Source organism: Bos javanicus, chromosome 5 (assembly GCF_032452875.1).
Source record: "Bos javanicus breed banteng chromosome 5, ARS-OSU_banteng_1.0, whole genome shotgun sequence".
Taxonomy (NCBI): Eukaryota; Metazoa; Chordata; class Mammalia; order Artiodactyla; family Bovidae; genus Bos; species Bos javanicus.
This window is the reverse complement of record NC_083872.1, coordinates 84,225,213-84,249,796: the sequence shown is the minus strand read 5'-3', so window position 1 is coordinate 84,249,796 and position 24,584 is coordinate 84,225,213. Positions and strand designations below refer to the sequence as shown.

The 24,584-nt window shown below is 40.6% G+C and overlaps 1 protein-coding gene across 1 annotated transcript in view; it reads left to right on the top strand.

The window, feature by feature from the left end:
* Nucleotides 1–3,316: 3,316 nt before the first annotated feature.
* The window catches only part of SSPN (sarcospan), a 46,060-nt gene continuing 24,792 nt past the window's right edge, over nucleotides 3,317–24,584 (top strand). The window contains exon 1 of the mRNA XM_061417574.1: nucleotides 3,317–3,607. Coding sequence (XP_061273558.1) covers nucleotides 3,332–3,607 — 276 coding nt within the window. The 5' untranslated portion in view covers nucleotides 3,317–3,331. The remainder of the gene's footprint in view (nucleotides 3,608–24,584) is intronic.

Here is a 24,584-nt window from a genome sequence, read left to right as displayed (position 1 = left end):
CTCATCACTACTCCCTTGTGGTATTGCCAAAGACCAGGCCCCCATTGGACACAGATTCAAGAATGTGGTTGAGAATCTGAGCCAAGTGTAAGGCTCCCCACGCTACTGCCTCCTTCCTCCACTGGAAGCTGAAAACTGAAGTTGGCTGTTTTAATCCGACTAGAAGGATTGCAATTTATCTGGGCTGTTGTTCACCGCTACTTGTAACTTGTCTCAGCTAGGCAATTAAAAGTAAGCCTTCATTATAATAATTCATGTGCCACCGTAAGCCACACTAGTTCTGAAACTCAGAAGACCAACCTACAGGAATATCCTATTATTTTGTTTACCTATTCCAATTTAAGGTATTGAGGAAAAGGTTAAGAATATTCTTAGCTAACTGATAACCCAGCAGAATGGTCGGCAAATAAAGCTTGTATCTAGCTATAAGTCAGTAATAAAAATAAGGGTCTCAATCAACTCTCATATATATTATGGTGGTAGATCAACATATTTTTTGTAATGTACTCAAATACTCTTAGGTTCAAGGCTAATAGTGAATTCTGTGATAGACAAAATACTACCTGTGATCATTAAAGGACTCCTGAGAGTCCCTTGGACAGCAAGGAGATCAAACAAGTCAATCTTCAGGGAAATCAACTCTGAATACTCAGTGGAAAGACTGATGCTGAAGCTGAGACTCCAGTATTTGGGTCATCTGATATGAACAGCTGACTCATTGGGAAAGTCCCTGATCCTGGGAAAGATTGAGGACAGAAGAGGGCCCATCAGAGGACAAGATGGCTGGATGGCATCACAGAAGCAACGAACTTGGGCAAACTTTGGGAGATGGTGAGGGAAAGAGAGGCCTAGCATGCTGCAGTCCATGGGGTCGCAGAGAGTCAGACACAACTGGGCGACAAACAACAATGATCATTAAATTGTTTCACATCACAAATGATTTAAACAGTTCTCCCACTTGTTTGTTTACAGGAAATAATGAATAAAACAGATAATCTACAAGGGTTCATATTTGGTTCCCCTCACTTATCCCTAACTAGATGTTTCACTCAATAATCTGGTTAGTGAATAACTCCGATACTCAATTTTTTCATTGTTAAAAGAAGAAACTGTAATTACAAGGTGTTTGTAAGGAGTACTGGTCAGGAAAAAAAGTAGCCTGAAAAATCCCATGGACGGAGGACCCTGGTGGGCTGCTGTCTATGCGGTCGCATGAAGTCGGACACGGCTGAAGCAACTTAGCAGCAGCAGCATGTGGTTGTTACAGAATAGATACTCAGTAACTGGTAGCTGGGGAGATGGCAATGGCACCCCACTCCAGTACTCTTGCTTGGAAAACCCCATGGATGGAGGAGCCTGGTGGGCTGCAGTCCATGGGGTCGCTAAGAGTCGGACACGACTGAGCGACTTCCCTTTCACTTTTCACTTTCATGCATTGGAGAAGGAAATGGCAACCCACTCCAGTGTTCTTGCCTGGAGAGTGCCAGGGACGGGGGAGCCTGGTGGGCTGCCGTCTATGGGGTCACGCAGAGTCGGACACGACTGAAGTGACTTAGCAGCAACTGGTAGCTGGATCATCCCTAAGAACAAATAATTAATTCCAGGTAGTTAGTTCCCTGAAAATGTTTTCTAGGTTTATGTAGAAAAACTTGGTCTTTGGGGTTATTCTCAATCAGGCACAAGTCACGTGGGTACCTTGGTGTAGCAAGAGCTTTCATTTGTTCTCATTAAAAATCCTAATGGCATAAGGGACCCAGAGCTGACACTGCTCCTCTTGTGAGAGTGAGTGCTGCTTCTATGGCTTCTAGGTGGAGCACTGGGATGTGCAGTTTGGTTTCTGCTTTTTAAGTTACTGCATTTGTTCCATGGACCGTATCTTTCTCACTGATCCAGAAGGACTCCCGTGTCCCTAAGTCGAGTCCAACTCTTTGTGACCCCAGGGACTGAAGCCCCTCAGGCTCCTCTGTCCATGGCATTTTCCAGGCAAGAATACTGGAGTGGGTTGCCATCTCCTCCTCCAGGGGATCTTCTAGACCGAGGGACTGAACCCACGTCTCCTGCATTGCCACGTAGCACTGAGCAGTCTGGGAAGCCTGATCCAGAAAGAAGGTATAAGGAAAACATTGCAGTTCATAAAATAAGAATATATTTAATACCGTCAAAGGTGCCCAAGGAAAAGCTGATGACAATTAGTTTCTTATTTGGAGACAAAGCAAGGAGTTAGATTTTTCTTTAAATTAGCTGATAGCAAACAATCTAGGAGGAGCCTTTATCCTAGCATCCTGGCAACATCACTTAGTTTTTAATAAAGCTCTCTGAACGCTAAAATGACCATACCAAAGTAGATATAAATACTTCAAAGTGATGGGATCATTTCTTAGTGGTTTTACTTAAGTTTGCTCTAAGTGCTACTGAGGAGAGCTATGTGGGAATAAGAATAATTGGTTTTATTGATTTGTTTGGTGACTTAAGGCAGGGACCAAATCTACCTTGGGCATCCTTCTTTTCTAGCACACTGTAGGTGAGTTAAACATATCTCAAATATGGACAGAGTTATTAAATCCTCAGCTTTCAAGGTGTATAATAATCCCCCTAGGCACCGTTGTGGAGATTGGCAAAGACTGGCTGGGGACTTTGCATAAACGATTAAAGGAGCTTTTAAAAACAAATACACGTGAGAGAATTCCCAATTAGCCGAGAATCTCTATAAACAGTCATTTCAAAAGCAAATACCTCAGTGGGAAAAACTTCTTGATTTGTCAGCTGGATCGCAAAACTTTAAAAAGAAAGAGCCCAGGCCTTGGCTGGAAAATAAGGAACAATTTAACTTCTGGAAACGATTTCACAGCTTGGAGCCTAGTAACGCCTCTTTTGGATTAAATTGTCTACTAATTAAACTCAAGTGATTTAAACATTCGTCACCTTGCATTGCACCTCTCAGAAAACAAAAACAAAAACACAAGCGAAAAAATCCTGGGCTTTGAAGTGGGGAAAACAGACACCAAACACAGACGCGCAGATGCACGCACACCCCCCACGTGCGCACACATACACACGCACGCGCGCGCACACGCAGCCTGTCTAAAGAGCGCGGGGTTTGGGAGGCGCCTGGCCACCCTGCAGGAGTCTGCGGGCGCTGCGTCCTGCCCGGCGCGTTGGCAGTTGGCGACCCCCCTCGACTCCCCCTCCGCCGCGGGCTCCCCGTGGCCTTCGGAGGCTCGGCCAGTCGCTCCAAATGTTTTCCATATTTGTTCAGCCTCCGTAACTCGCCGAGCCGGGCCGGCGCGACCCGCCCCGCGCCGCCCCCGCCGCTGCCGCCCCCGCAGCCGCCATGGGCAGGGAGCGGCCCGGCCGCGGCGCGCGGAGCCAAGGGGGACCGCCAGCCGCCGACGCCGCGGGGCCCGACGACATGGGGCCGAAGAGGGGCGCGGGGGCCCCCAAGGAGAGCGGGGAGGAGGCCCGGAAGTGCTGCGGCTGCCGGTTCCCGCTGCTGCTCGCGCTGCTGCAGCTGGCGCTGGGCATCGCCGTGACCGTGGTGGGCTTCCTCATGGCCGGCATCAGCTCCTCCCTGCTAGTCAGAGACACTCCATTTTGGGCTGGGATCATTGTAAGCATCGAGTCTGTTTTGCCTGAGCGCGTTTGCCAGACAGGAATGCCACGCCGCATGGTCGAGTTACCACTAACCCACCTGCATGCGCCCTTCCCCGGCAACAAGCCTCTTAACTCGCGGCGGCTCAGTGACCGATGCCCGCCGGACCGGGTCTGCTCAGGCCTGGCGCGGCGGGGCTCGTGCCCTTGTCCTGCTTGCGGCTCCGAACGCCTCCGACACTCCTGACCCTCGGGCGCTGGAGCTGGGGAGGCGAGGCCCAGGCTGCTTATTCTGGTCACTTTGAACATTCTCAGTAACAACAGCAGATCCACTTCGGCTCTTTCCTTCTCCTAGCCCCACAGACCCCACCCTCCTCCCTCCAGGACTAGCAAAAAAGTGAATAAGTTCATCTTGTGAAAGCAAGTTAGGAAAAATCCTGTGCGTGGAGTGGCCCCATTGGGTAGAATTGATTTTATTTTTTAAATCGGAGGTTCCATTAGGAAGTTTTAGAAAACAGTGGTGGAAGGCAGGAAATGCGAATACAGCAAGCACAGCCTTAATCCACTGGAGTCTAAAGTGGGATAAACCCAGGGCGCTGGCCGAGGCGGGAGTCTATTTGGGACCCAGCTAATGGATGTACTGTTCCAAGCAGAACGCCGCTCAGCTGTTGTGTTTGTACACAGCATACTTAGCTTAATTAAACGTTTTCTCTGATACGAAAGGGGTGCCATTTATTGAGCACCTACTTGGGCCTGTCCTGCTAGAGGCCCTACATATTGTTTCTAACCCTCACATCAGTCTTATGGGATAGTTCTTATCCTTCCATTTCTCAACTGAGAGAACCAAGGTTGGTAAATCAGCCAAGTTGATGCCTTTTTGCTCCAGAATACATCTGCGCTTTCCTCACTAAGCCATGGTTTGTAATTTTAATATTATGATATTGCCTCGGAGTCACTAAAAATCCCTTCCACCTGCATCATTTCGTTTGGTCTATGGAACAACGCTTTGAGGTGGGAACTGTTATTTATCTGTGGACATGAGGAAACAGGCTAAGAGAAGTTAAATGACGTTCTCAAAGTCCAGAGGTGAGGCATGGGAGAGCCAGGAGGGACCAGGATCCACATTTCTGACTCCCAGTCTCACATGGCATCCTCACCGTAATTACTGACCAGAAGAACCATCACTCACAAAACAACCCTCAAAATAATTTTGTATCAGGGGCAGATGTTAAAAACACCTGATTAAATATGCATTGATGCAGATATTTTCTAATTAAGAGTATTTGAACTCTCAAATTCTTGCAGAGTAATTTAAAACTTTTAATTTGTGTACTAAGAAGTCCCATGAAATTATCATGATTGGAGTTTTCTAAATCAAGTGATTTTAAAAATAGCTTTTCACTAAGATATACTGGGTATTTTAGTCACTTCAGTGACTGTCAACAGACTCAGAGGGAAAATATGTCTGTTCTTTAAGGCTAGGCGAATTCATAGAAGAAAGGAATGAAACTTCTCATATGGTGGTGGTTTTGAATATTATTTGCAAATGTGTTTTCTATCCATTCTTTACTCCAACTTTAAAAAAGTCCAGTACCAAAAAAGCAGATTAGCTGGGGAAAAAATTGTCTTAATGTTCAAGACAGGAGCGTACAAACCTTGCAACTCTGAAATTTCATGAGCAGCTTGTAGGAGCATCACATGTTCCTAGTTGCCCAGGAAGCTCCTTGGGTGTGTTGCAAAGAGTGTTATCTACAGCCAGTTCTGTTTTCTTTTTTCTTTCCAGTTTTCTAAGTTATGATCTGGGATCCACTTGGAGTTTTCTGGTAGTGATATTTGTGTGGTGATATCTGTAGTCTTCTCTTTCAACGGAGAGCATATGCAGAGCAGAGCAGTTAGTGGAGTTGGCCTGAGACAAGTGAGGAGGGACCCTGAGGAGCCTGGTGAGGAAAAATTCAACCCAGCTGGAGGAAGGCTGCAGGCAACATGTCCCTGTTTCCCACAGACACCATGCTTGTTGTCACGCTGTCTGTGGTTGGTCCTGGGGCGCTCTTCCAAGTTTTCAGGGAAGAGAAAAGGCAGGGAGGCAGGATGGTAAAGTACAGAAGCAGAACTCTGCCTGGAGACGAACCTGGCCCCCCACCCCCACCTCCCGCTGTTATTCGCTGAGTAAGTCTAAGTGAATAACTCAGTTAAGGCAAGTTCCTTTAACTTCTCCAGGCTTCTGTGTCTTCATTGATGAAATCCAAATGTTAATAATAATTCCTACCTCTTAGGGTTGTCCTGAGGAATGGGTAAGTGAATACGTGTTCTTACACTTAGAGTCCTGACTTGGGGTACATGTTCAGTGAGTTTGCGCCTTTTATTGGCAAAGAGTGGAGCAGTCACTGGTAGCAGCACTGGCTAGCAGCAGTGGCTCTGTTTTATCTCTAATCATGAAGAACAGTCACTTTGGACTTGCTCCGTTTCCAAGACCAGTTTGAACCCTAAAGGAGGTATCAGCTCGGCCATCTCACCTTTCTCTGATCTCAGCCAAGTTACTGTTAGCAGTCTTAGCGGTATTAGTTGAGTCCAGTACTTTCTGAATGACACGACTGAGCGACTGAACTGAAAAACTGAAAAAACTTTCTGAATCTCTCTGGAGGTTTCTAAAAACTAACTTGGGGGGCGCGGTGGGGGGAAAGGGCCTCCTCAGGGTCATTTTTCCCTAGGGACAGGGAGTGATTCTGGCCTGGTATATCCGCCAAGGAATACTGGAAAGTTTGCCCTGTTGAGCAGACATGCTAGACCAAAGTACAGGTCAACATTCCCTGCGAATAGGGCAGAGTCAAACCTGCTTCTGGAATGTACGCTGAGTTCAAGCAGGGCACCTAGACTGAGGCACCGTCCTCATCCACAGCTTGACCTGCTTCACTCCTCTATTTCTGTTTGTATTGGTTGCCTCTGACCATGGTACTTCCTTCACTGTACAAGGCTTGCTATCCCATTCCTTTGGGATTTGGGTATCACCATTCCCGTGATAGAATCTAAGTATACAGATAAACTCACTTAAGCAACTTCTTCGTGACCAGTATCTGGGTGACTTGAGGAATGTGCAGTGAAATTCTAGTTATATAAAAAAAAGACATTGGTGTTCTCTGATCTGAGATTTATGTTGAGGAATTTTAGAAAAACAACTTATTTCTTACTTATTTCTCACTCTCCATCAGAGAGATGACTGAAGTCTTTTTACTTCAATTACAAAAGATTCTCATAAAGGAAAGAAAAAAAAGAATGGAGCCACTATGGAGGCTATGTAACCTGTAAGAGTGCCATTCTTCTCCTACATTTTTTTCTACACAGCTTGAGGGTTGCAAGTCACTTCACAGAGACAATGCAAAGTCAACCAGGGTCTTTGAGGATGCATTTGGCTAGAGAAAGGGGATCCTAGGAAACACAAGTTTGCGCAGCATTTTATTCTATTAATGGCTTGAGTAGCTGGGTTGAATAGGCATTCGAGTTTGTCGTCATTCCAGAATTATTCTTGATGAAAAGCTGTGTGTGGATTGAAGAAATCTGAGAACTTTGGGGCCTTTACTTCCATTTTACTTAATACAGTTTTGGTTTAGGTGAAGCATAACATGTTTGAATCTTTGCTTATTTTTCTTCACTCAGTAACATTTGTTGGGGATGTCTGCTCAGCTAGGTATTGGTTTAAAAATAATGAATCATATACTAGGAGGAGGTCTCCAGAGATCGTGATGGACATGTGGCCTTATCATATCTGACAGTAATGAATACTTCCGATTAAAAAATTTAGCCTACGCAAATATGTTTAAAGTCCACTTACCTTTCAAAGTATTTCACTTACAGTGATTTATTTGCTTTGGCATCTTTACTCTGAAGTCAATTTAAGAGCAATCTCTTGCTTCTCATCCCAATGGGAATGTTTAGTATTTGTTAGTCTCTTGGCCCTTGTAGGGAATATTCCCATGAAAAGTGGGAACTTATTTGCCTTACTGTGGTTTTAGTTTTCCTCACTCTTGCTCCATTGCTCACATACCCCACCTCCTACCCCTGTCTACCTGGAATAAAATCCCTGAGATATATACTACATGAATCACTTTAGAAGATTTAAGAAAAGGGCTTTTAGGGAAGAATGTTGTTTTTCTTTAATATCATTCATAAAACTTATGAATTGTAATAATTGAGAGTCTTGCTGCTGCTGCTCCGTCGCTTCAGTTGTGTCCGACTCTGTGCGACCCCATGGACGGCAGCCCACCAGGTTCCCCTGTCCCTGGGATTCTCAAGGCAAGAACACTGCAGTTGCCATTTCCTACTCCAGGGGATCTTCCTGACCCAGGGATGGAACCCATGTCTCTTGTGTCTCCTACTTTGGCAGGTGGATTCTTTACCACTGTGCCACCTGGAAAGCCCTGCATAGACTTTGGGGATGATCAAATAAAAAGTAAAGCAGGTAATTCTCTTTAAGTCTATTAGGTGTCCATGGGGCCATTATGTATTCCGACACATGTTGGTATCCAATGTGTGTTGAATTGAACTGTATTCCATACTTATTATTAGAGTTTCTGTTTTAACTTGTATAAATCCACTTTAAACTATGGTTTGAAAAAACGACTTACAAATGTATTTTCCAAAATAGAGAATTTTAAGTTTATTGATAATGCTGAAAAACACTGAGAGGTAGTAATAAGGAGTGTGTTATTACTCCATTTTGGGCTCTTGAGTTTCAAAATTATTCAGAATATGTTAACTTAGCATTATTGAGATATTTTATTTCAGATTATAAGATGACTGCAGGATTTAAAAAAGAAACAAGAAGTCACATGATTTATTTTGTATTCCCCTAACTTGAATAAATTAGGACAAATTGGGATTGATGTGGCTGAATGGTAGATGTCAACATTTGCAACCTTACCTTTTTACAAAGAGAGCGGTGGTATAGGTTTTCCTAATATTTGGTCTAATAGTTTCATAGATTGCCATTATGATGTCTACTCTCAATTTGGTCTGAGGAAATGGATGTTTTCTAGATTTTTTTCTTGCAATTAGCCTTGCCCATGACATTTCTATTAAGGGTGTTCTTTACCTGGGTCCACTTGCCTGTGTTGCACCCTGAGGGACTGCCATTGACATTAAAGGATACACACAATGGTATGTGGAGAGTTCAGTGTGCATGTCTCTGTGTTACTGTAGAATAAGGGTGGAATCCACTCATTAAACTTTAATTAGACACCATTTCGCTGCAAAGCATAGTTCACTTTTAGGACTTAGGTCCTGGCAAACCAGAGAAATGTTGCTCAAAAGAGCCCATCAAAATCCAGAGTTGGATGAGACCTTGTGATGACGTATTTAATCCTCTAGTTACTACTTGCTGTAAATATTCAAGTCTAGGTTTAATACAATGAGTTTATAAGCTAAAGGGGAACTTCTTATGGACGTTGGGAACGGTATTTGCAACTGTATAAAAGTGTATCTTAGAGGCATGTCCTCTTTCAAATGGTTTGGATGCTGCCTCGGATCTCTGTATGAGATAAAACTTGGCAGGAGTAACGTCAGAAGCCTAAACAAGGCAACTCGCTTGATCACCCTGATGGATTTTAAAATTGATATATGTGAACTTACACGTACAGCAATAACTGAAATACATTTTCCTTTCTGTCTCAGTCTGCTCCAGCACGGTGGGGTTCTGGTGAGGAGCTCTCTTCCTAGCTTGCAGATGGCCTCTTTCTCGCTGTGTGCTCAGGTGGTCCTTCCTTGATGCATGTATGAAGAGAGAACAGGGGATCTTTCTCTTCCTCTTCTTCTAAGATCACCAGTCTTGTAGGATTAGGACCTCACCTTACAACTTCTTTTACCCTAATTACCTCCTAAAAGCCGTATCTCCAAATACAGTCACCTTGAGGATTAAGGCTTAAACACAGGAATTGGGTGGAGGGGGGGCATAATTCAATCCATAGCCCTTTCAGTGAGGAATACCCACTTGTACAGTCACCTCAGTGATTCATAAATGTGTTTTCTCATCTTTTTCATGAAGATCCCGTGGCTTTCATGGAACATCTAGAAGTTTGAGCTAGTAAGCTGACACTTGGCAATGCTGTGAGGTGGCATGACTGAGGTTCATGCCAGTAGTGAAACATATGGAGGAAGGTATTTTCAAGGCATTGTGCTAATTGTGTGTGTCAAATTTCAGAAAAAATAAAATCAAGTAGATTAAGGTGGTACATACAATTCTAAGAGTAGCTTAGGCATATCATTTGTCCCCTCAGTTTTTTAAAGCTTAGTACTCACTGTTTAGTAAATCTCTAACTTTTCTTATTGCTCCAAGAGTGAGTCACTGTCAGAATCTAGCTACATGACACCCTGGCTTCTGAGGCAAGGAAATGAGGATGGTAGACTGAGCTTGGCCTTAGGGGTATGCTCAGATTTTCAGCAATTGAATGAGCCCTCTGGCCTCTGGGAGCAGTGATCTCAGGCTTGGTCTTTCTAGAATTCAGGGAAGTCAGCTCTCTTCCCCGAATAATATACAGCAGATGCTTTTTAATATGTAGCTGATTATTTCTTTATAATAATGCAGCTGATGCTTTTATTTTATGATGATGATTTTGAAAATTAGGTGAACAGTCTTTGTTTTGTGGAATGGGTCAAAATAAAGCCTGAGGGATGCTCCCATCTGGGGGCTCATGCTGTCCCAGCCTCCAGCCCGAAGCCCCTGGTGGATTCCCCCCTTTGGTCTGCCATCAGGGCTTCTCCCCGGTTGCCCGGTGGCTCAGTGCTTAAGAATCCACCTGTAATCCAGGAAACACAAGAAATGTGAGTTCCATCCCTGGTAGGGAAGATCCCCTGGAGGAGGGCGTGGCAACTCTCTCCAGTAGTCTTACCTGGAGAATCCCATGGACAGAGGAGCCTGGCAGGCTGCAGTCCTTAGGGTCTCAAAGAGTTGCACAAGACTGAAGCGACTGAGCACTCACGCACAGGGCTTCTCATCTGATCCTGTTTGTCCAGCTTAGAAATCCTGAACTGTGCTGCATAAGCCCCAACCATCCCAGAGAGAAAGACTAGAGGAGTGACTGAAACCATCTGATACGCCGCCTTTTGGTCCAATCCCAGTCCAAAACGAGTAGTAAACAAAGGCAGGGCCATGGTTCCAGAGACATCCTGGAATGTCGCTGGTTTGATTTTTGAGCTTATTTAAAGTCGATGCTCTCTGATCTAAGGTTGCTAGAGTCACATCCACAGCCTAACACAGTCATGAATCTGAGTGTTGCAGTGCTGTCTTTCCTGCGCTCTGACATGAGGCCGGTAAGTGGCTGTTAGAAAGCAAATGGTTTGTTCACAGATCGCATTCCCACATTCTGCTGAAGAAGCTCGCTGGGCCTGCTTCTGTTGTTGCAGAAATGAGCAACTTCTCCCCGGCTGGGAGAGGCTGTGGAAACCTCAAGGAGGCTCTTTTAGCGGCATCCCACTCAACTGTTGTTTTCAAAGTGTTTAATTCGGCATTCTCTGTAACAAGCCATTAAAATCCCTTTAAGATAGATTGTTATCAAGGCCTCTCTCTTGTGTAGAAGATAATGACAGATGACAAGAAAAAAAGAAGGAATCGCTAATATGTTAACTAGACCCTGACTAAGGAATGGATTTTTGCTTTATTACTAAGGAAAAAAATAACACTTACCAGCTTCCTTCTAAAGTATCAGGTGTGGCACACGTATCAGGCTTTTAGCCGTGCCATTTAGCTGTGCCAGGAAAAGTATGAGGGAGGCATTTTCTAAGATAAGGGAAATAGCATTTCAGCCTGTAGGGAGAAGAACACAGGAAGAACATCCCTTCTGTCTCAGTGGAGGGGTGCAGTTTCAGAGGCAGTGAAAGGGCAAGCTAGGTCTCTGGAAGGTAGACACTTCATAATTGAAGCAGAATAACTTCTCCGTGACTGCCTACAAATGAAAGGCAGAATTTGACCGTTTTAGTAGACATGTTCCATATTCGGGAAGTTTATGCGTGTCTGTCGTGCGCCTGGCTACTCAGGTGCTGAAACAGATGGATCAAACCGCTCCGGCTGGCTTTGTCACGTAACTTTTCATGAATAAGTTGTCTGGGATGCCTACGATGAGAGGGTTTCAGAGTTAAGGGCCCTGAGACCAAGCAAAAAAATTTTAAATGAACATAAGGTAACTGTAACTATTGTGTTCGAGAACCCTTGGTAAACAATTCTCATTCAGTGACTGAATCTAGTGCGTCACAAACTTTTCCACCTGGAGACCTCCCTGAAGGCTCGCTCCCCCTTCTCCCTGTCCTCACACACACATCACAAAAAGCTCAGTGTCTTGCTAACCCATGTTGCCATGGAAGGAAAGAGAGGAAATGCGGGAGAGGCTACAGGCTGCCTGGGGACACTGACCTCTTCATGATGAAGAGGACAAAGCACATTTTAAAGAAATAATGTTACTATATATTACTTGGCGTTCCATTATATCCTGTTTTGTTGTTGTTTTGGTAAAAATTGCTCTTCATTAGAAAAGCCACCTGATAATGTTTTTTTAAAGGCTGTACAGGATGGTTCTCTCATTTACGCTTCAGTTATGATTGACTTTGTATTGATTTACTGTATAATTCCTATAGACTAGACCATTTCATCAAATTTCATTTACTGTGCTGTTTCAGAGAGATGGGCCCAGGAATATTGATGTAGAATCATCTGTGCAATCATTTCTAAAGTGGGACCTAATTTGAGAACCTACTTAATTATGCCTGTATCATAAAATACAGCTGAACTCTGCACGTCTGCATGTGTGTGCAAGTCAGTTCGGTCAGGTCCCATTCTTTGCAACCCTGTGGAGCATAGCGTGCCAGGCTCCTCTGTCCATGGGATTCTCCAAGCAAGAATACTGGAGTAGATTGCCATGCCCTCCTCCAGGGCATCTTCCCAACCCAGGGATTGAACCCATGTCTCTGATGTCTCCTGCATTGGCAGATGGCTTCTTTACCACTAGTACCACTTGGGAAGCCTCTCTCTACCTCTGGAGTAGGCTAACTCCACATTTATAAGATTCCTTTTGCTTCTGAGGACTTGAAAAATCCTGAAATGGAACAAATGAACTGTACTTTATTTTTTCCACAAATATGTAGCACTTCTAACCCTTGTGTTGATTCATGAGAAATGCTAAAACACGATTTTAGTTTGTCTTATATTCTTTGAAAATAGATTACTTTGCAAAAGTATGTATTTGTAGAACCTATTGATGATTAGCTTCTGGTAAGGCACCGTAAGAGTGAGGTAGGTGGTTGAAAAGCAACAGCACAGAAGCCTATAAAAGAAAGATTGTTGTTTAGTCACTAAGTCATGTCCAACTCCATGGACTGTATCCTGCCAGGCTCCTCTGTCCATGGGATTCTTCAGGCAAGAATACTGGAGTGGGTTTCCATGTCCTCCTCCACGGGATCTTTCCCACCTAGGAATTGAACTTGCATCTCCTGCACTGCATTTGGGTTCTTTACCACTGAGGCACCTGGAAAGCCCTAGAGAAAGATTACTGACTTGTAAAACAGAAACCTTTCACATTTAGCCATTCTCCCCATGTCTTGCCATATGCCATACAGGTTGCCACCAGGAGCTGTGTATGGAGGAATACACACACACATGTACACACACACACAATCAACTGCAGTAGGTTTAAAACCAAGTGTTTGAAGAAAGTGGCATAGAAGAAGGTGTGATTAATCCTGTCTGAGAAGAATCAGAAAAGACAAGGAGAGGGGCCAGAGATTGCAGGAGGTGCTCTAGTTTTGGAGTGAAACAAATGTGGGTACAATCCCAGCTCTACCATTTTCAAATAAATTTAGGTTATTTTTATTTTCATGCAGGTTTGAACAAGTATGGCCAGTTCTATACAATCCTATGAGTTTAACTATAAAAAGGTGTAACTGTATAATAGCATGCATGTATGTATGGTAAGCCGCTTCAGTCATGTCAGACTCTTTGCGACCCTATGGACTGTAGCCCACCAGACTCCTCTGTCCATGGGATCCTCAAGGCAAGAATACTGGAATGGGTTACCATGCCCTTCTCCAGGGGATATTTCCAACCCAGGGATCAAACCCTCACCACTTTATGTCTCTTGCATTGGCAGGACGGTTCTTTACCACCAGTGCTACCTGGGAATCCCATATAATAGCATAGACAGAATAATAAAGCAACTTCCTATCCAGATTCCTCAAGTTTTAATATTTTATCATAATTGTTTTCATTTTGTTAAGAAAGAAAACACTGCAATACATTGAAATTGCCTCTTTCCTTTCTTAATCATACTCTCTTACCTTACTCTCCTTCTCCAGAGGTATCTATTGATTATATCTTGAATTTGGTATTTATCATGCCTATGCATGTTTTCATACTTTTTATGTATAGATCAATAACCAACAATTATTTCCTGTTTTAAATTTTATATAAATGATAGCAAAATATCATTTTTAAATATTGTTTTTGGGATTTATTTATAATAATTCATGGATATCATTCATTCATTTTTGCCATACTATATTTCATTATACAAGTATGCAGCAATTAATTTATTTACTCATTCTCCTGTTAGTGAAAATTTAAGTTGCTTTCAAAAGAGAATTTTTTTCTCACAATTACATACAGTGACATAGTGGACGTTCTGTTCCATGGCTCTTTACACATACATTTCAAAGTTTTTAAAGAATATTCCTAGGAATTGAATTATTGGGTCTTCAGATGCAGACATTTTCAACTTTTTAGATATTGCCAAATCAGTACTGCAAACCTAAAGTTGTATAGATTTACACTCCCAGTAAGTCAGAAGTCCCACCCACTGTTCTATATACGTGCCAACTTTTGTTACTTCCAGACAATTTTAACTTAAAAAATACTTATATTTTTAATTAACAAACTTTAGTGCAGTTTTAAAAAGTTTCTTTCCATTTGCAATTATTACAAAATATTGGCTATATTGCCCGGATTGTGCAACATCCTTGAGCCTATCGTACATCCAATATTTGGGCTTCTCATCCCCTCTTTATTTGTTTTTCTCTTTCTGACTTACTTCACTCTGTATAATAGGCTCTAGGTTCATCCACCTGATTAGAAATGAATCAAATATATTTCTTTTTATGGCTGAGTAATATTCCATTGTATATGTGTACCATAGCTTCTTTATTTATTAATGTCAATGGACGTTTAAGTTGCTTCCGCGTCCTAGCTTTTGTAAATAGTGCTGCAGTGAACATTGCCCCTCATCTTATATTGCTCCTCCCTGAACACTGGTAAACACTAGTTTGTTCTATGAGTCTGCTTCTTTTTTGTTATATTCATTCAGTTCAGTTCAGTCGCTCAGTCGTGTCCGACTCTTTGCGACCCCATGAATCGCAGCACGCCAGGCCTCCCTGTCCATCACCAACTCCCGGAGTTCACCCAAACTCATGTGAATCGAGTCAGTGATGCCATCTAGCCATGTCATCCTCTGTCGTCCTCTTCTCCTCCTGCCCCCAATCCCTCCCAGCACCAGAGTCTTTTCCAATGAGTCAGCTCTTTGCATGAGGTGGCCAAAGTACTGGAGTTTCAGCTTTAGCATCATTCCTTCCAAAGAAATCCCAGGGCCGATCTCCTTCAGAATGGACTGGTTGGATCTCCTTGCAGTCCAAGGGACTCTCAAGAGTCTTCTCCAACACCACAGTTCAAAAGCATCATTTCTTCGGCGCTCAGCTTTCTTCACAGTCCAACTCTCACATCCATACATGACCACTGGAAAAACCATAGCCTTGACTAGACGGACCTTTGTTGGCAAAGTAATGTCTCTGCTTTTCAATATGCTATCTAGGTTGGTCATAACTTTTCTTCCAAGGAGTAAGCGTCTTTTAATTTCATGACTGCAGTCACCATCTGTAGTGATTTTGGAGCCCCCAAAAATAAAGTCTGACACTGTTTCCACTGTTTCTCCATCTATTTCCCATGAAGTGATGGGACAAGATGCCATGATCTTCGTTTTCTGAATGTTGAGCTTGAAGCCAACTTTTTCACTCTCCACTTTCACTTTCATCAAGAGGCTTTTTAGTTCTTCTTCACTTTCTGCCATAAGGGTGGTGTCATCTGCATATCTGAGGTGATTGATATTTCTCCCGGCAATCTTGATTCCAGCTTGTGCTTCTTCCAGCCCAGCGTTTCTCATGATGTACTCTGCATATAAGTTAAATAAGCAGGGTGACAATATACAGCCTTGACATACTCCTTTTCCTATTTGGAACCAGTCTGTTGTTCGATGTCCAGTTCTAACTGTTGCTTCCTGACCTGCATACAAATTTCTCAAGAGGCAGGTCAGGTGGTCTGGTATTCACATCTCTTGAAGAATTTTCCACAGTTTATTGTGATCCACACAGTCAAAGGCTTTGGCATAGTCAATAAAGCAGAAATAGATGTTTTTCTGGAATTCTCTTGCTTTTTCCATGATCCAGTGGATGTTGGCAATTTGATCTCTGGTTCCTCTACCTTTTCTAAATCCAGCTTGAACATCAGGAAGTTCACGGTTCATGTATTGCTGAAGCCTGGCTTGGAGAATTTTGAGCATTACTTTACTAGCATGTGAGATGAATGCAATTGTGCGGTAGTTTGAGCATTCTTTGGCTTTGCCTTTCTTTGGGATTGGAATGAAAACTGACCTTTTCCAGTCCTGTGGCCACTGCTGAGTTTTCCAAATTTGCTGGCATATTGAGTGCAGCACTTTCACAGCATCATCTTTCAGGATTTGAAATAGCTCAACTGGAATTCCATCATCTCCACTAGCTTTGTTCGTAGTTATGCTTTCTTTTTTTTTTTTTTTTTTTTTTCGTAGTTATGCTTTCTAAGGCCCACTTGATTTCACATTCCAGGATGTCTGGCTCTAGGTCAGTGATCACACCATCGTGATTATCTGGGTTGTGAAGATCTTTTTTGTACAGTTCTTCTGTGTATTCTTGCCACCTCTTCTTAATATCTTCTGCTTCTGTTAGGTCCATACCGTTTCTGTCCTTTATCGAGCCCATCTTTGCATGAAATGTTCCCTTGGTATCTCTAATTTTCTTGAAGAGATCCCTAGTCTTTCCCATTCTGTTGTTTTCCTCTATTTCTTTGCATTGATCGCTGAGGAAGGCTTTCTTTTCTCTTCTTGCTATTCTTTGGAACTCTGCATTCAGATGCTTATGTCTGTCCTTTTCTCCTTTGCTTTTCACTTCTCTTCTTTTCACAGCTACTTGTAAGGCCTCCCCAGACAGCCATTTTGCTTTTTTGCATTTCTTTTCCACGGGGATGGTCTTGATCCCTGTCTCCTGTACAATGTCACGAACCTCAGTCCATAGTTCATCAGGCACTCTATGTATCAGATCTAGGCCCTTAAATCTATTTCTCACTTCCACTGCATAATCATAAGGGATTTGATTTAGGTCATACCTGAATGGTCTAGTGGTTTTCCCTACTTTCTTCAATTTAAGTCTGAATTTTGCAATGAGGAGGAGTTCATAATCTGAGCCACAGTCAGCTCCTGGTCTTGTTTTTGTTGACTGTATAGAGCTTCTCCATCTTTAGCTGCAAAGAATATAATCGGTCTGATTTCAGTGCTGACCATCTGGTGATGTCCATGTGTAGACTCTTCTCTTGTGTTGTTGGAAGAGGGTGTTGGTTATGACCAGTGCAGTAGTTTGTTGTATTTGTTAGATTCCGCATATAAGCAATATCATACAGTATTTGTCCTTTGTCTTTTCCTGTATGAATTATTTCACTTTGCATAACGCTGTTCAAGTTCATTTATTTGGTTGCAAGTGGCAAAATTTCATTACTTTTTATGGCCAAATAGCAGATAATTTTAGTTTTTGCCTATCTTATTTGTGTGCAATGATTTCTTATTTTAATTTATATTTTTCTGATTACTACTGGTGTTAAACATATATGTTTATTGACTGCTTAATTGTGTTTTCTATCCTTTATTTATTCAATGAATATTTTCTGTGAGTTCTTTTTCTCTTATTGTTTTATAAGATTTATTATCATTGTGACTTAATGTTTGTGGTTTTAGGTGCTGCAAATATCTTCTCCTAGTTGGTATCATCTCTTTCTTTTGTTTATGATGGTTTTGTTGTGGAAAATAATTTTAATGCATTTACATATATTAAGCTTTTTATGGTATATGCTTTGATATATTTTAAGGAAATCTCCCCCTACTTCAAGGTCAAAAGGTATTTTTCTCTAGTGTTTTCTGAAAATATTGAAAGTGTGCTTTTGTATTTATATCTTTAAGTGGTCTAACTTTTTGCATATGGATGTGAGGTAGTGTTCATATTTTATTTTTGGAGTGTTAATTATCTTAGTACCATCAGTAATCAGTCCTTTCATACTGATCTGCAGTTTCCGTTTATCATCTACCAAGTTTCCATATTAGATTTGAGGAGTGTATCTATGATTCTCTTCAATCTTGTTGTTTTATTTGTCTGTCACTGTGTCGATATCACACTATCTAAATTAAAGTAGCACTATAATGCATCTTGTTATAAAGATGATGGCATCAGCAAATCCACCCCTACTCTTCCCTGCATGTTTGCTCAGTCGCTCAGAAGTGTTGAGCTCTGTGTGACTCCATAAACTATAGCCCACTAGGCTCCTCTCTCCATGGGATTTCCCGGGCAAGAATACTGGAGTGGGTTGCCATTTCCTACTCCAGGGGACCTTGTTGACACAGGGATCAAACGTGTGTCTCCTGTGTTTCCTGCATTGGCAGGCAAATTCTTTACCACTGCACCACCTGGGAATCCCTACCCCTATCTTATTCTCCTTCAAAATTGTCCTGAGTTTTAGCTATATTTTCTTCTGTATATATTTTAGATTTGGCTTCTCATGTTCCAAGAAAAATACTTTTGTATTTTCATTCAGTTTGTACTTTCTGTGTGAGCAAAGAATATCTCACCGTTTATTTGAATTTTCTCTAATATCCTTTTTGGTTATCTTTTGATTATTAATTTAAAATAATTGCTTTGTGCTCAGTTCATGTGTTTTTCATACTATCAATCCTTTGACATATGAGACTTACTTTGTGATCTGCTACCTGCTAAGTCGCTTCAGTCATGTCCGACTCTGTGCGGCCCCATAGACGGCAGCCCACCAGGCTCCCCCGTCCCTGGGGACGTTCTCCAGGCAAGAACACTGGAGTGGGTTGCCATTTCCTTCTCCAGTGCATGAAAGTGGAAAGTGAAAGTGACGTCGCTCAGTTGTGTCCGACTCTGTGCGACCCCATGGACTGCAGCCTACCAGGCTCCTCCATCCATGGGATTTTCCAAGCAACAGTACTGAAGTGGGGTGCCATCGCCTTCTCCCACTTTGTGATCTAGTATGTGACTAAGTTTTTTTTTTTATAAATGTTCCATTTAGCTTGGAAAAAATGTGAATTCTCTCAGTTTAAAATTAGGGTTCTGTATTTCATTTGACAATCAAGCTTTTTAATCATGTTGTTTAATTTTCTACATCTTTACTAATATTTTTCAGCTTGATATGGATATCATGCTGAGAGATGTATATTCAAATTTCCCAACGTTAGATGAATATGTTTCTCCTGGTTTTCCCATGCTCATTAAACATTTTTAGTCTACTTAATAACCACATACAAGATAATGATTATAAAATATTTCACTAGTCCGAGGTTAACAGCTATTTTTTCCCATTTAAAAATATACCATTTCATTGTCTTCTGACTGCAGTTATTGCTGCTAAGCAGTTTGGTATAGAATTGGTATAGAATTATATTTGGTATAAATAACATGCCCCTTTCCCCTGGTTGCTTTTCTGATTTTCTCTCTTTGGGGTTTTGTAGTTTAACTACAATATGCCTATCTGTGGGTTCTGTTGTATGCTTCCTGAATCTAAGACTTTTGTGTCTTTCATCAATTAAAAAAATTGAGCCATTATTTATTTTTTCCAAATATTATCTCCCTTTTCTCTTTAGTCACTTTGCTGGAAATGCTGTTAGATGTATTTGGACATTCTTGTTTTATTTTCCATATTTCTCAACCTCTCTGTTAAGTTTCATCTCCCTGTATCCTCTGTGCCATATTTTGGGTTATTTCTTCATATCTAATCTCTAGTTCAATATTCCCAAGTTGAATTTAATCTGCCTCTTACTTTTCCAGGAGCTTTTAATTCCAATAATTTTATTTTTCATTTCTAGAGCTCCTATTTTGCTTTTATTGATTTTTTAATATATTCCTGGAATTTTCAAAAGTGCCCTGTTGTTTGTTTGTATTTTCAATTCCTTATTTTACATCTGTTTACTTTGAATTTACTTTGAAAAATGTTTATTTATTCAAATATGTTCACAGTAGATGGTTATGTAAAAAAGTTACAAATCACATATATAATATAAAATTATTTTGTAAACCAATAGTATAGTTATATATTGAATGTACTTTTTTTATAAGCTCTATTTGTTAGTTCTGCTATTTGAAATTCATGTGGCTTTAATTCTGAGAAAGAGGAAAAGAGAGAGGAGAGAAAGAGAATGTGTGTGTGTGCATGCATACACATTTATATGCGTGTGGTTGCTGACCTTTACTAATGAATTGGTTCTTCATATGTTTGGTGTATTTTCTAAGAGGCTTTATATGTGATAATTTGGTGTGGTGTAACCTTTCCAAACAGTTAGCCTTGCCAAGTGTCCCAATGGTATCATGATCCAAGAATTGCCTTTTTAAAAAAATTCACCAAAAAAAAAAAAATTTTACCTATTTATGGTGGAAAATTTTCAAACATACTCAGAAGTAGATAAAATAGTATAATGAATTCCTATGATTCCATTATCCAGTTTCAGTAATTATTACAAGACGATCAATGTTGCTTCATTTGCCTATTCTGGCACTTTCTCCACACTGACACATCACACACTGGATAATTTTGAAGTAAATCTTGGATATTATGTAATTTCATCCATAAATATTCCACTAAGTCAAAGATGAAGACTAAAAAATAATCAAAATAGCAGTCACACCTAACAAGTTAACAAAATGAAATCGGAATTTGAACATTCATGATTAACTCATGAACATTTCTTCACAGTTTGTTGAAATCAGGATCCCAACAAAATTCATGAACAGCAATTGGTTCATGTATTTTTTTACATCCCCTTTACTCAAAGATTTACCTTTTCTCTCTCCTTTGTCTTCTTTCTTTGCCTTTTTCCTTTCTTTCTTCTCTCCCTCTCTCTCCCTCTTACTATTTATTTGTTGAAAAAGAAAATTCAGGATCACTTTCATGTTACTTTCTTCTTTCTCACCTTCATGGGTTCCAGGACTCTGCAAGTATTAAAATCCCTCAAAATCTCTACCCCACACCATCGACTGAGACAAAACAATTTTTTTGATGAATTTCAGTGCTACTGGGTTAATTGTTTTGTAGTCCTATAAGGGTATAGTCATTTAGGGGCCTACCTTTATGCCATGGTCTTAGATCCATCTCTTATCCTATAGAAGCTCAATCCATTTGAAAGTGTTTTATAGAAAGAAGTTTCTTATCATTTTGTCCTTAATACTGTGTAAAAGTGAAACCTCTTAATGCTTTAAAAAAGTCTTCTTTGGATTTTTTTTTTCTGCAAGTTTCTTAACCTAAGTTACAATATTCTATAAAATGGGGTAATTTTTTTTTCTTATTACCTTGTTTGGGGGAATAAATGAGCTAAAGTGTATAAAGTGGGCCATGATATAGAGGATCTTTGAACAGAGTTTGAAGAATGAATATACTAGATTCAAAATGATTGAAGGAGGAGTACTATACCAGGATGATAAAGAAGTAACTTTATTGCTCAACAATTTTGTTGTTCATGCTTACTCAGTCTTTTTTTTTTTTTTTTTTTTTTAAGGTTTTAATGTCATTTACAGACTTTTGTTTGTTTATCTTTGGCTGTGTTGGGTCTTGTTGCAGCATGTAGGAGCTTCTCTGTAATTGTGGCATGCGGGCTCTAGAGCACGTGGGCTCAGTAGCTGCAGTGCGTGCGCCTCTCTAGTTGCAGCTTATGGGCTTTGTTGCCCCGCAACATGTGGGATCTAGTTCCTCGACCAAGGATCAAACTCAAATCCTCTGCATGGGAGTGCAGAGTCCTAGACACTGGACCACCAGGGAAGTCCCCTGTGCTTATTCAGTTTTTTGAGGGTGAAATTGCAAAGCTCTCAGCAGTTCTATAAAATATGTATCTTGGCATAGATGTGCAGATCTGCACTGCAGTATTAAAATAGGACCCAAACGAAACGGACTGTACTTGAATGTCTGCTTGGCAAGTCATGCACAGGATAGTTGTCGGATTTTTCTCTCAGTTTTCTGTAAGTAATTTGATGAAACAGTTGTGAGATTCATTGGTTTAAAATTGTGAGCTAATTTGCAGTCATTTGCAAGCAAGGTTTTTGAAACTTAGAAATTGTAGCGGCTTTGTTCTGACACATCTCTTGCAGATCTCCCTAGTTTTCCAACCTTATTTTGGCAGGAACATCAAGGAAAGCACACTATATCCATAGGATTTGGAGGATTCAGGCTCCCTTCATCCAGCTGCTGGTCACAGGTTCCAACTCATCTTTATCAGTCCCATCAGGATAGTTTTCTAACATCTTCTAAAGCAACATAGGAGATATAAGCAAACATCTGCAAAGCACAATGTGTGCTAAGAAACAGGATAGTCACCTAACAGTACATTGTCCTCCCCACTCTTTCTGTGTTGATTCAACAGATCTGGCTAACCTCCACAGCAGTGCAAAATATAATGTAACATTGGTTAAAAAAATTTTTAAACACATGTATAAAATCTACCTATCATGAATTATACATATATATATAAAATCTTTCTGTATATAAGATATTTATAAAGATATATAGCTATATTAATATCAAAATAAACACAGATATAGATATAAAATTCTGGTTATTGGATAGCTTCAAATCATGATAAAACCCATTACTTGGAATTAGAAAGGATATATTTTACCAAACAAAGGACTTCAGTCTGGTATGTGCTTCTTAACACTTCATATTTCTTGGCCAGGCAATCAGATCTTTTATCACAACAAATCAGCTGAATCCACTCTCATTGCCGGCAATGGCAAGAGCAATAATTTCCTGAAGAATTGTCTCATAAATTCTTAGAAATTTTACTTCTACAATTTATTTGCCAAAGCGATCTAGATTAAAGAAAGTTCTAGGTGATGATAGACCTGCTTTTTTCAATTTATTAGCACATAAATCGTTCATTTTGCTTCGATGGGAATGTCTTTGCAAACTCATAGATGAAAAGTCCATAGAATTACAGCAATTCAGACATAGATCTGTCAGGTAACAACTCCTCAGGCAAGAAGACAACGATGGTAACAAAGGGGAAGAAAATGACTGAGATGTTACAGGTGAGCTCAGCTTGGGTGTGGTTCAGCAAGTGTCTTCTCTCTTTAGACTCTGCAAAGAAATAATTTTCTCTGAGAGAATTCATCATCTAGAATTATCCCTTTGCTGAGAAATTTTGACCTGGATCTTTATCAGCTCCTTGTAAAAATAATCTGACTTGCAAACTAAAAATTACACATTGTTCCCACCAAGAAAATACATAGAAATGCACAGATGGGGATGTGTGTCATAACCCAAACTCTTCCTGGAGCAGGTGGAACTTAATCCTTAGATGAAGAGAGTATTTCTGTACTACATCTCTTCATTGACAACTTTTAGTGTAATGGAAAAATGAAAATAACAAGAGCAGAGCAATGAAGTTCTGGGGTTGTAGATTCCTAAGGCAAGAGGAAAGGCATTGAGTATCTTCCTAATATATGTCAGCCAAATAAAACGCTCCTTAGCAAAACTTACTAGCTATAAAAAGTTGTTGCTAGCTATAGCTTTATTTGTGGTAGAAAAGAAGCTGCTATTTTGCGTGCTAAGTTGCTTCAGTCATGTCTGACTCTTTGCAACTCTGTGGACCACAGCCTGCCAGGCTCCTCTGTCCATGGGATTCCAAGGCAAGAATACTGGAGTGAGCTGCCATACCCTCCTCCAGGGATCTTCCCGACCCAGAGATCGAACACAGGTCTCTTATGTCTCCTTCATTGGCAGGCAGGTTCTTTACCTCTAGAGCCACCAGCTTAGTTTAATAAAAACTAAGAAAAAATTTTTTTCAAGATTATAATTAGTGTGCTATATTTTAATGCTTATACAGTTATATTTGTAGTGTTTAGAGACAGATTGTTGCAGTTTGCCCCCTCATCTTTTTTTATTCTTGTTGGAATTTTTTAATTGAAGTATAGGTGATTATATGTTATAGGTGTAAAATATAGTGATTCACAATTTTTAAAGGTTGTACTCCATTTATGGTTATTATACAATAATGGCTATATTTCCTGTGTTGTACAATAGATCCTTGTATGTTATTTTATACAAAATAGTGTGCACATTTTAATCTCCTACTCCTATATTGCGCTCTCCCCATCTCACCACTCGTAACCAGTAGTTTGTTCTCTGTATCTGTAGGTTTGCTTGCTTTTTGTTGTATTCACTTGTTTATTGTATTTAGATTCCACATATAAGTGCTTATAGTATTTGTCTTTCTCTGTCTGACTTAATTCACTTAGTATAATGCCCTCCAAGTCCATCCATATTACTGCAAATGGCAAAATTTCATTCTTTTTTATGGCTGAGTATTATATTATATTATATATATTATATATTATATATATTATACACATATTATATATGTGTGTATGATATATATATCACATCTTCATATATAGACCATATATATATCACTATCATATATGTCACATATATCATATATTTATATCACATCTGCTTTATCCATTTATCTGTTGATGGACACTTAGGTTGCTTCCATCTCTTGCCTGTTTTGAAAATATTGCTGCTGTGAACATTGGGGTTCATGTATCTTTTCAAATTATGTTTTTCTTTTTTTCATGTGTATATACCTGGGAGTGGAATTGCTTTATCATATGGGAGT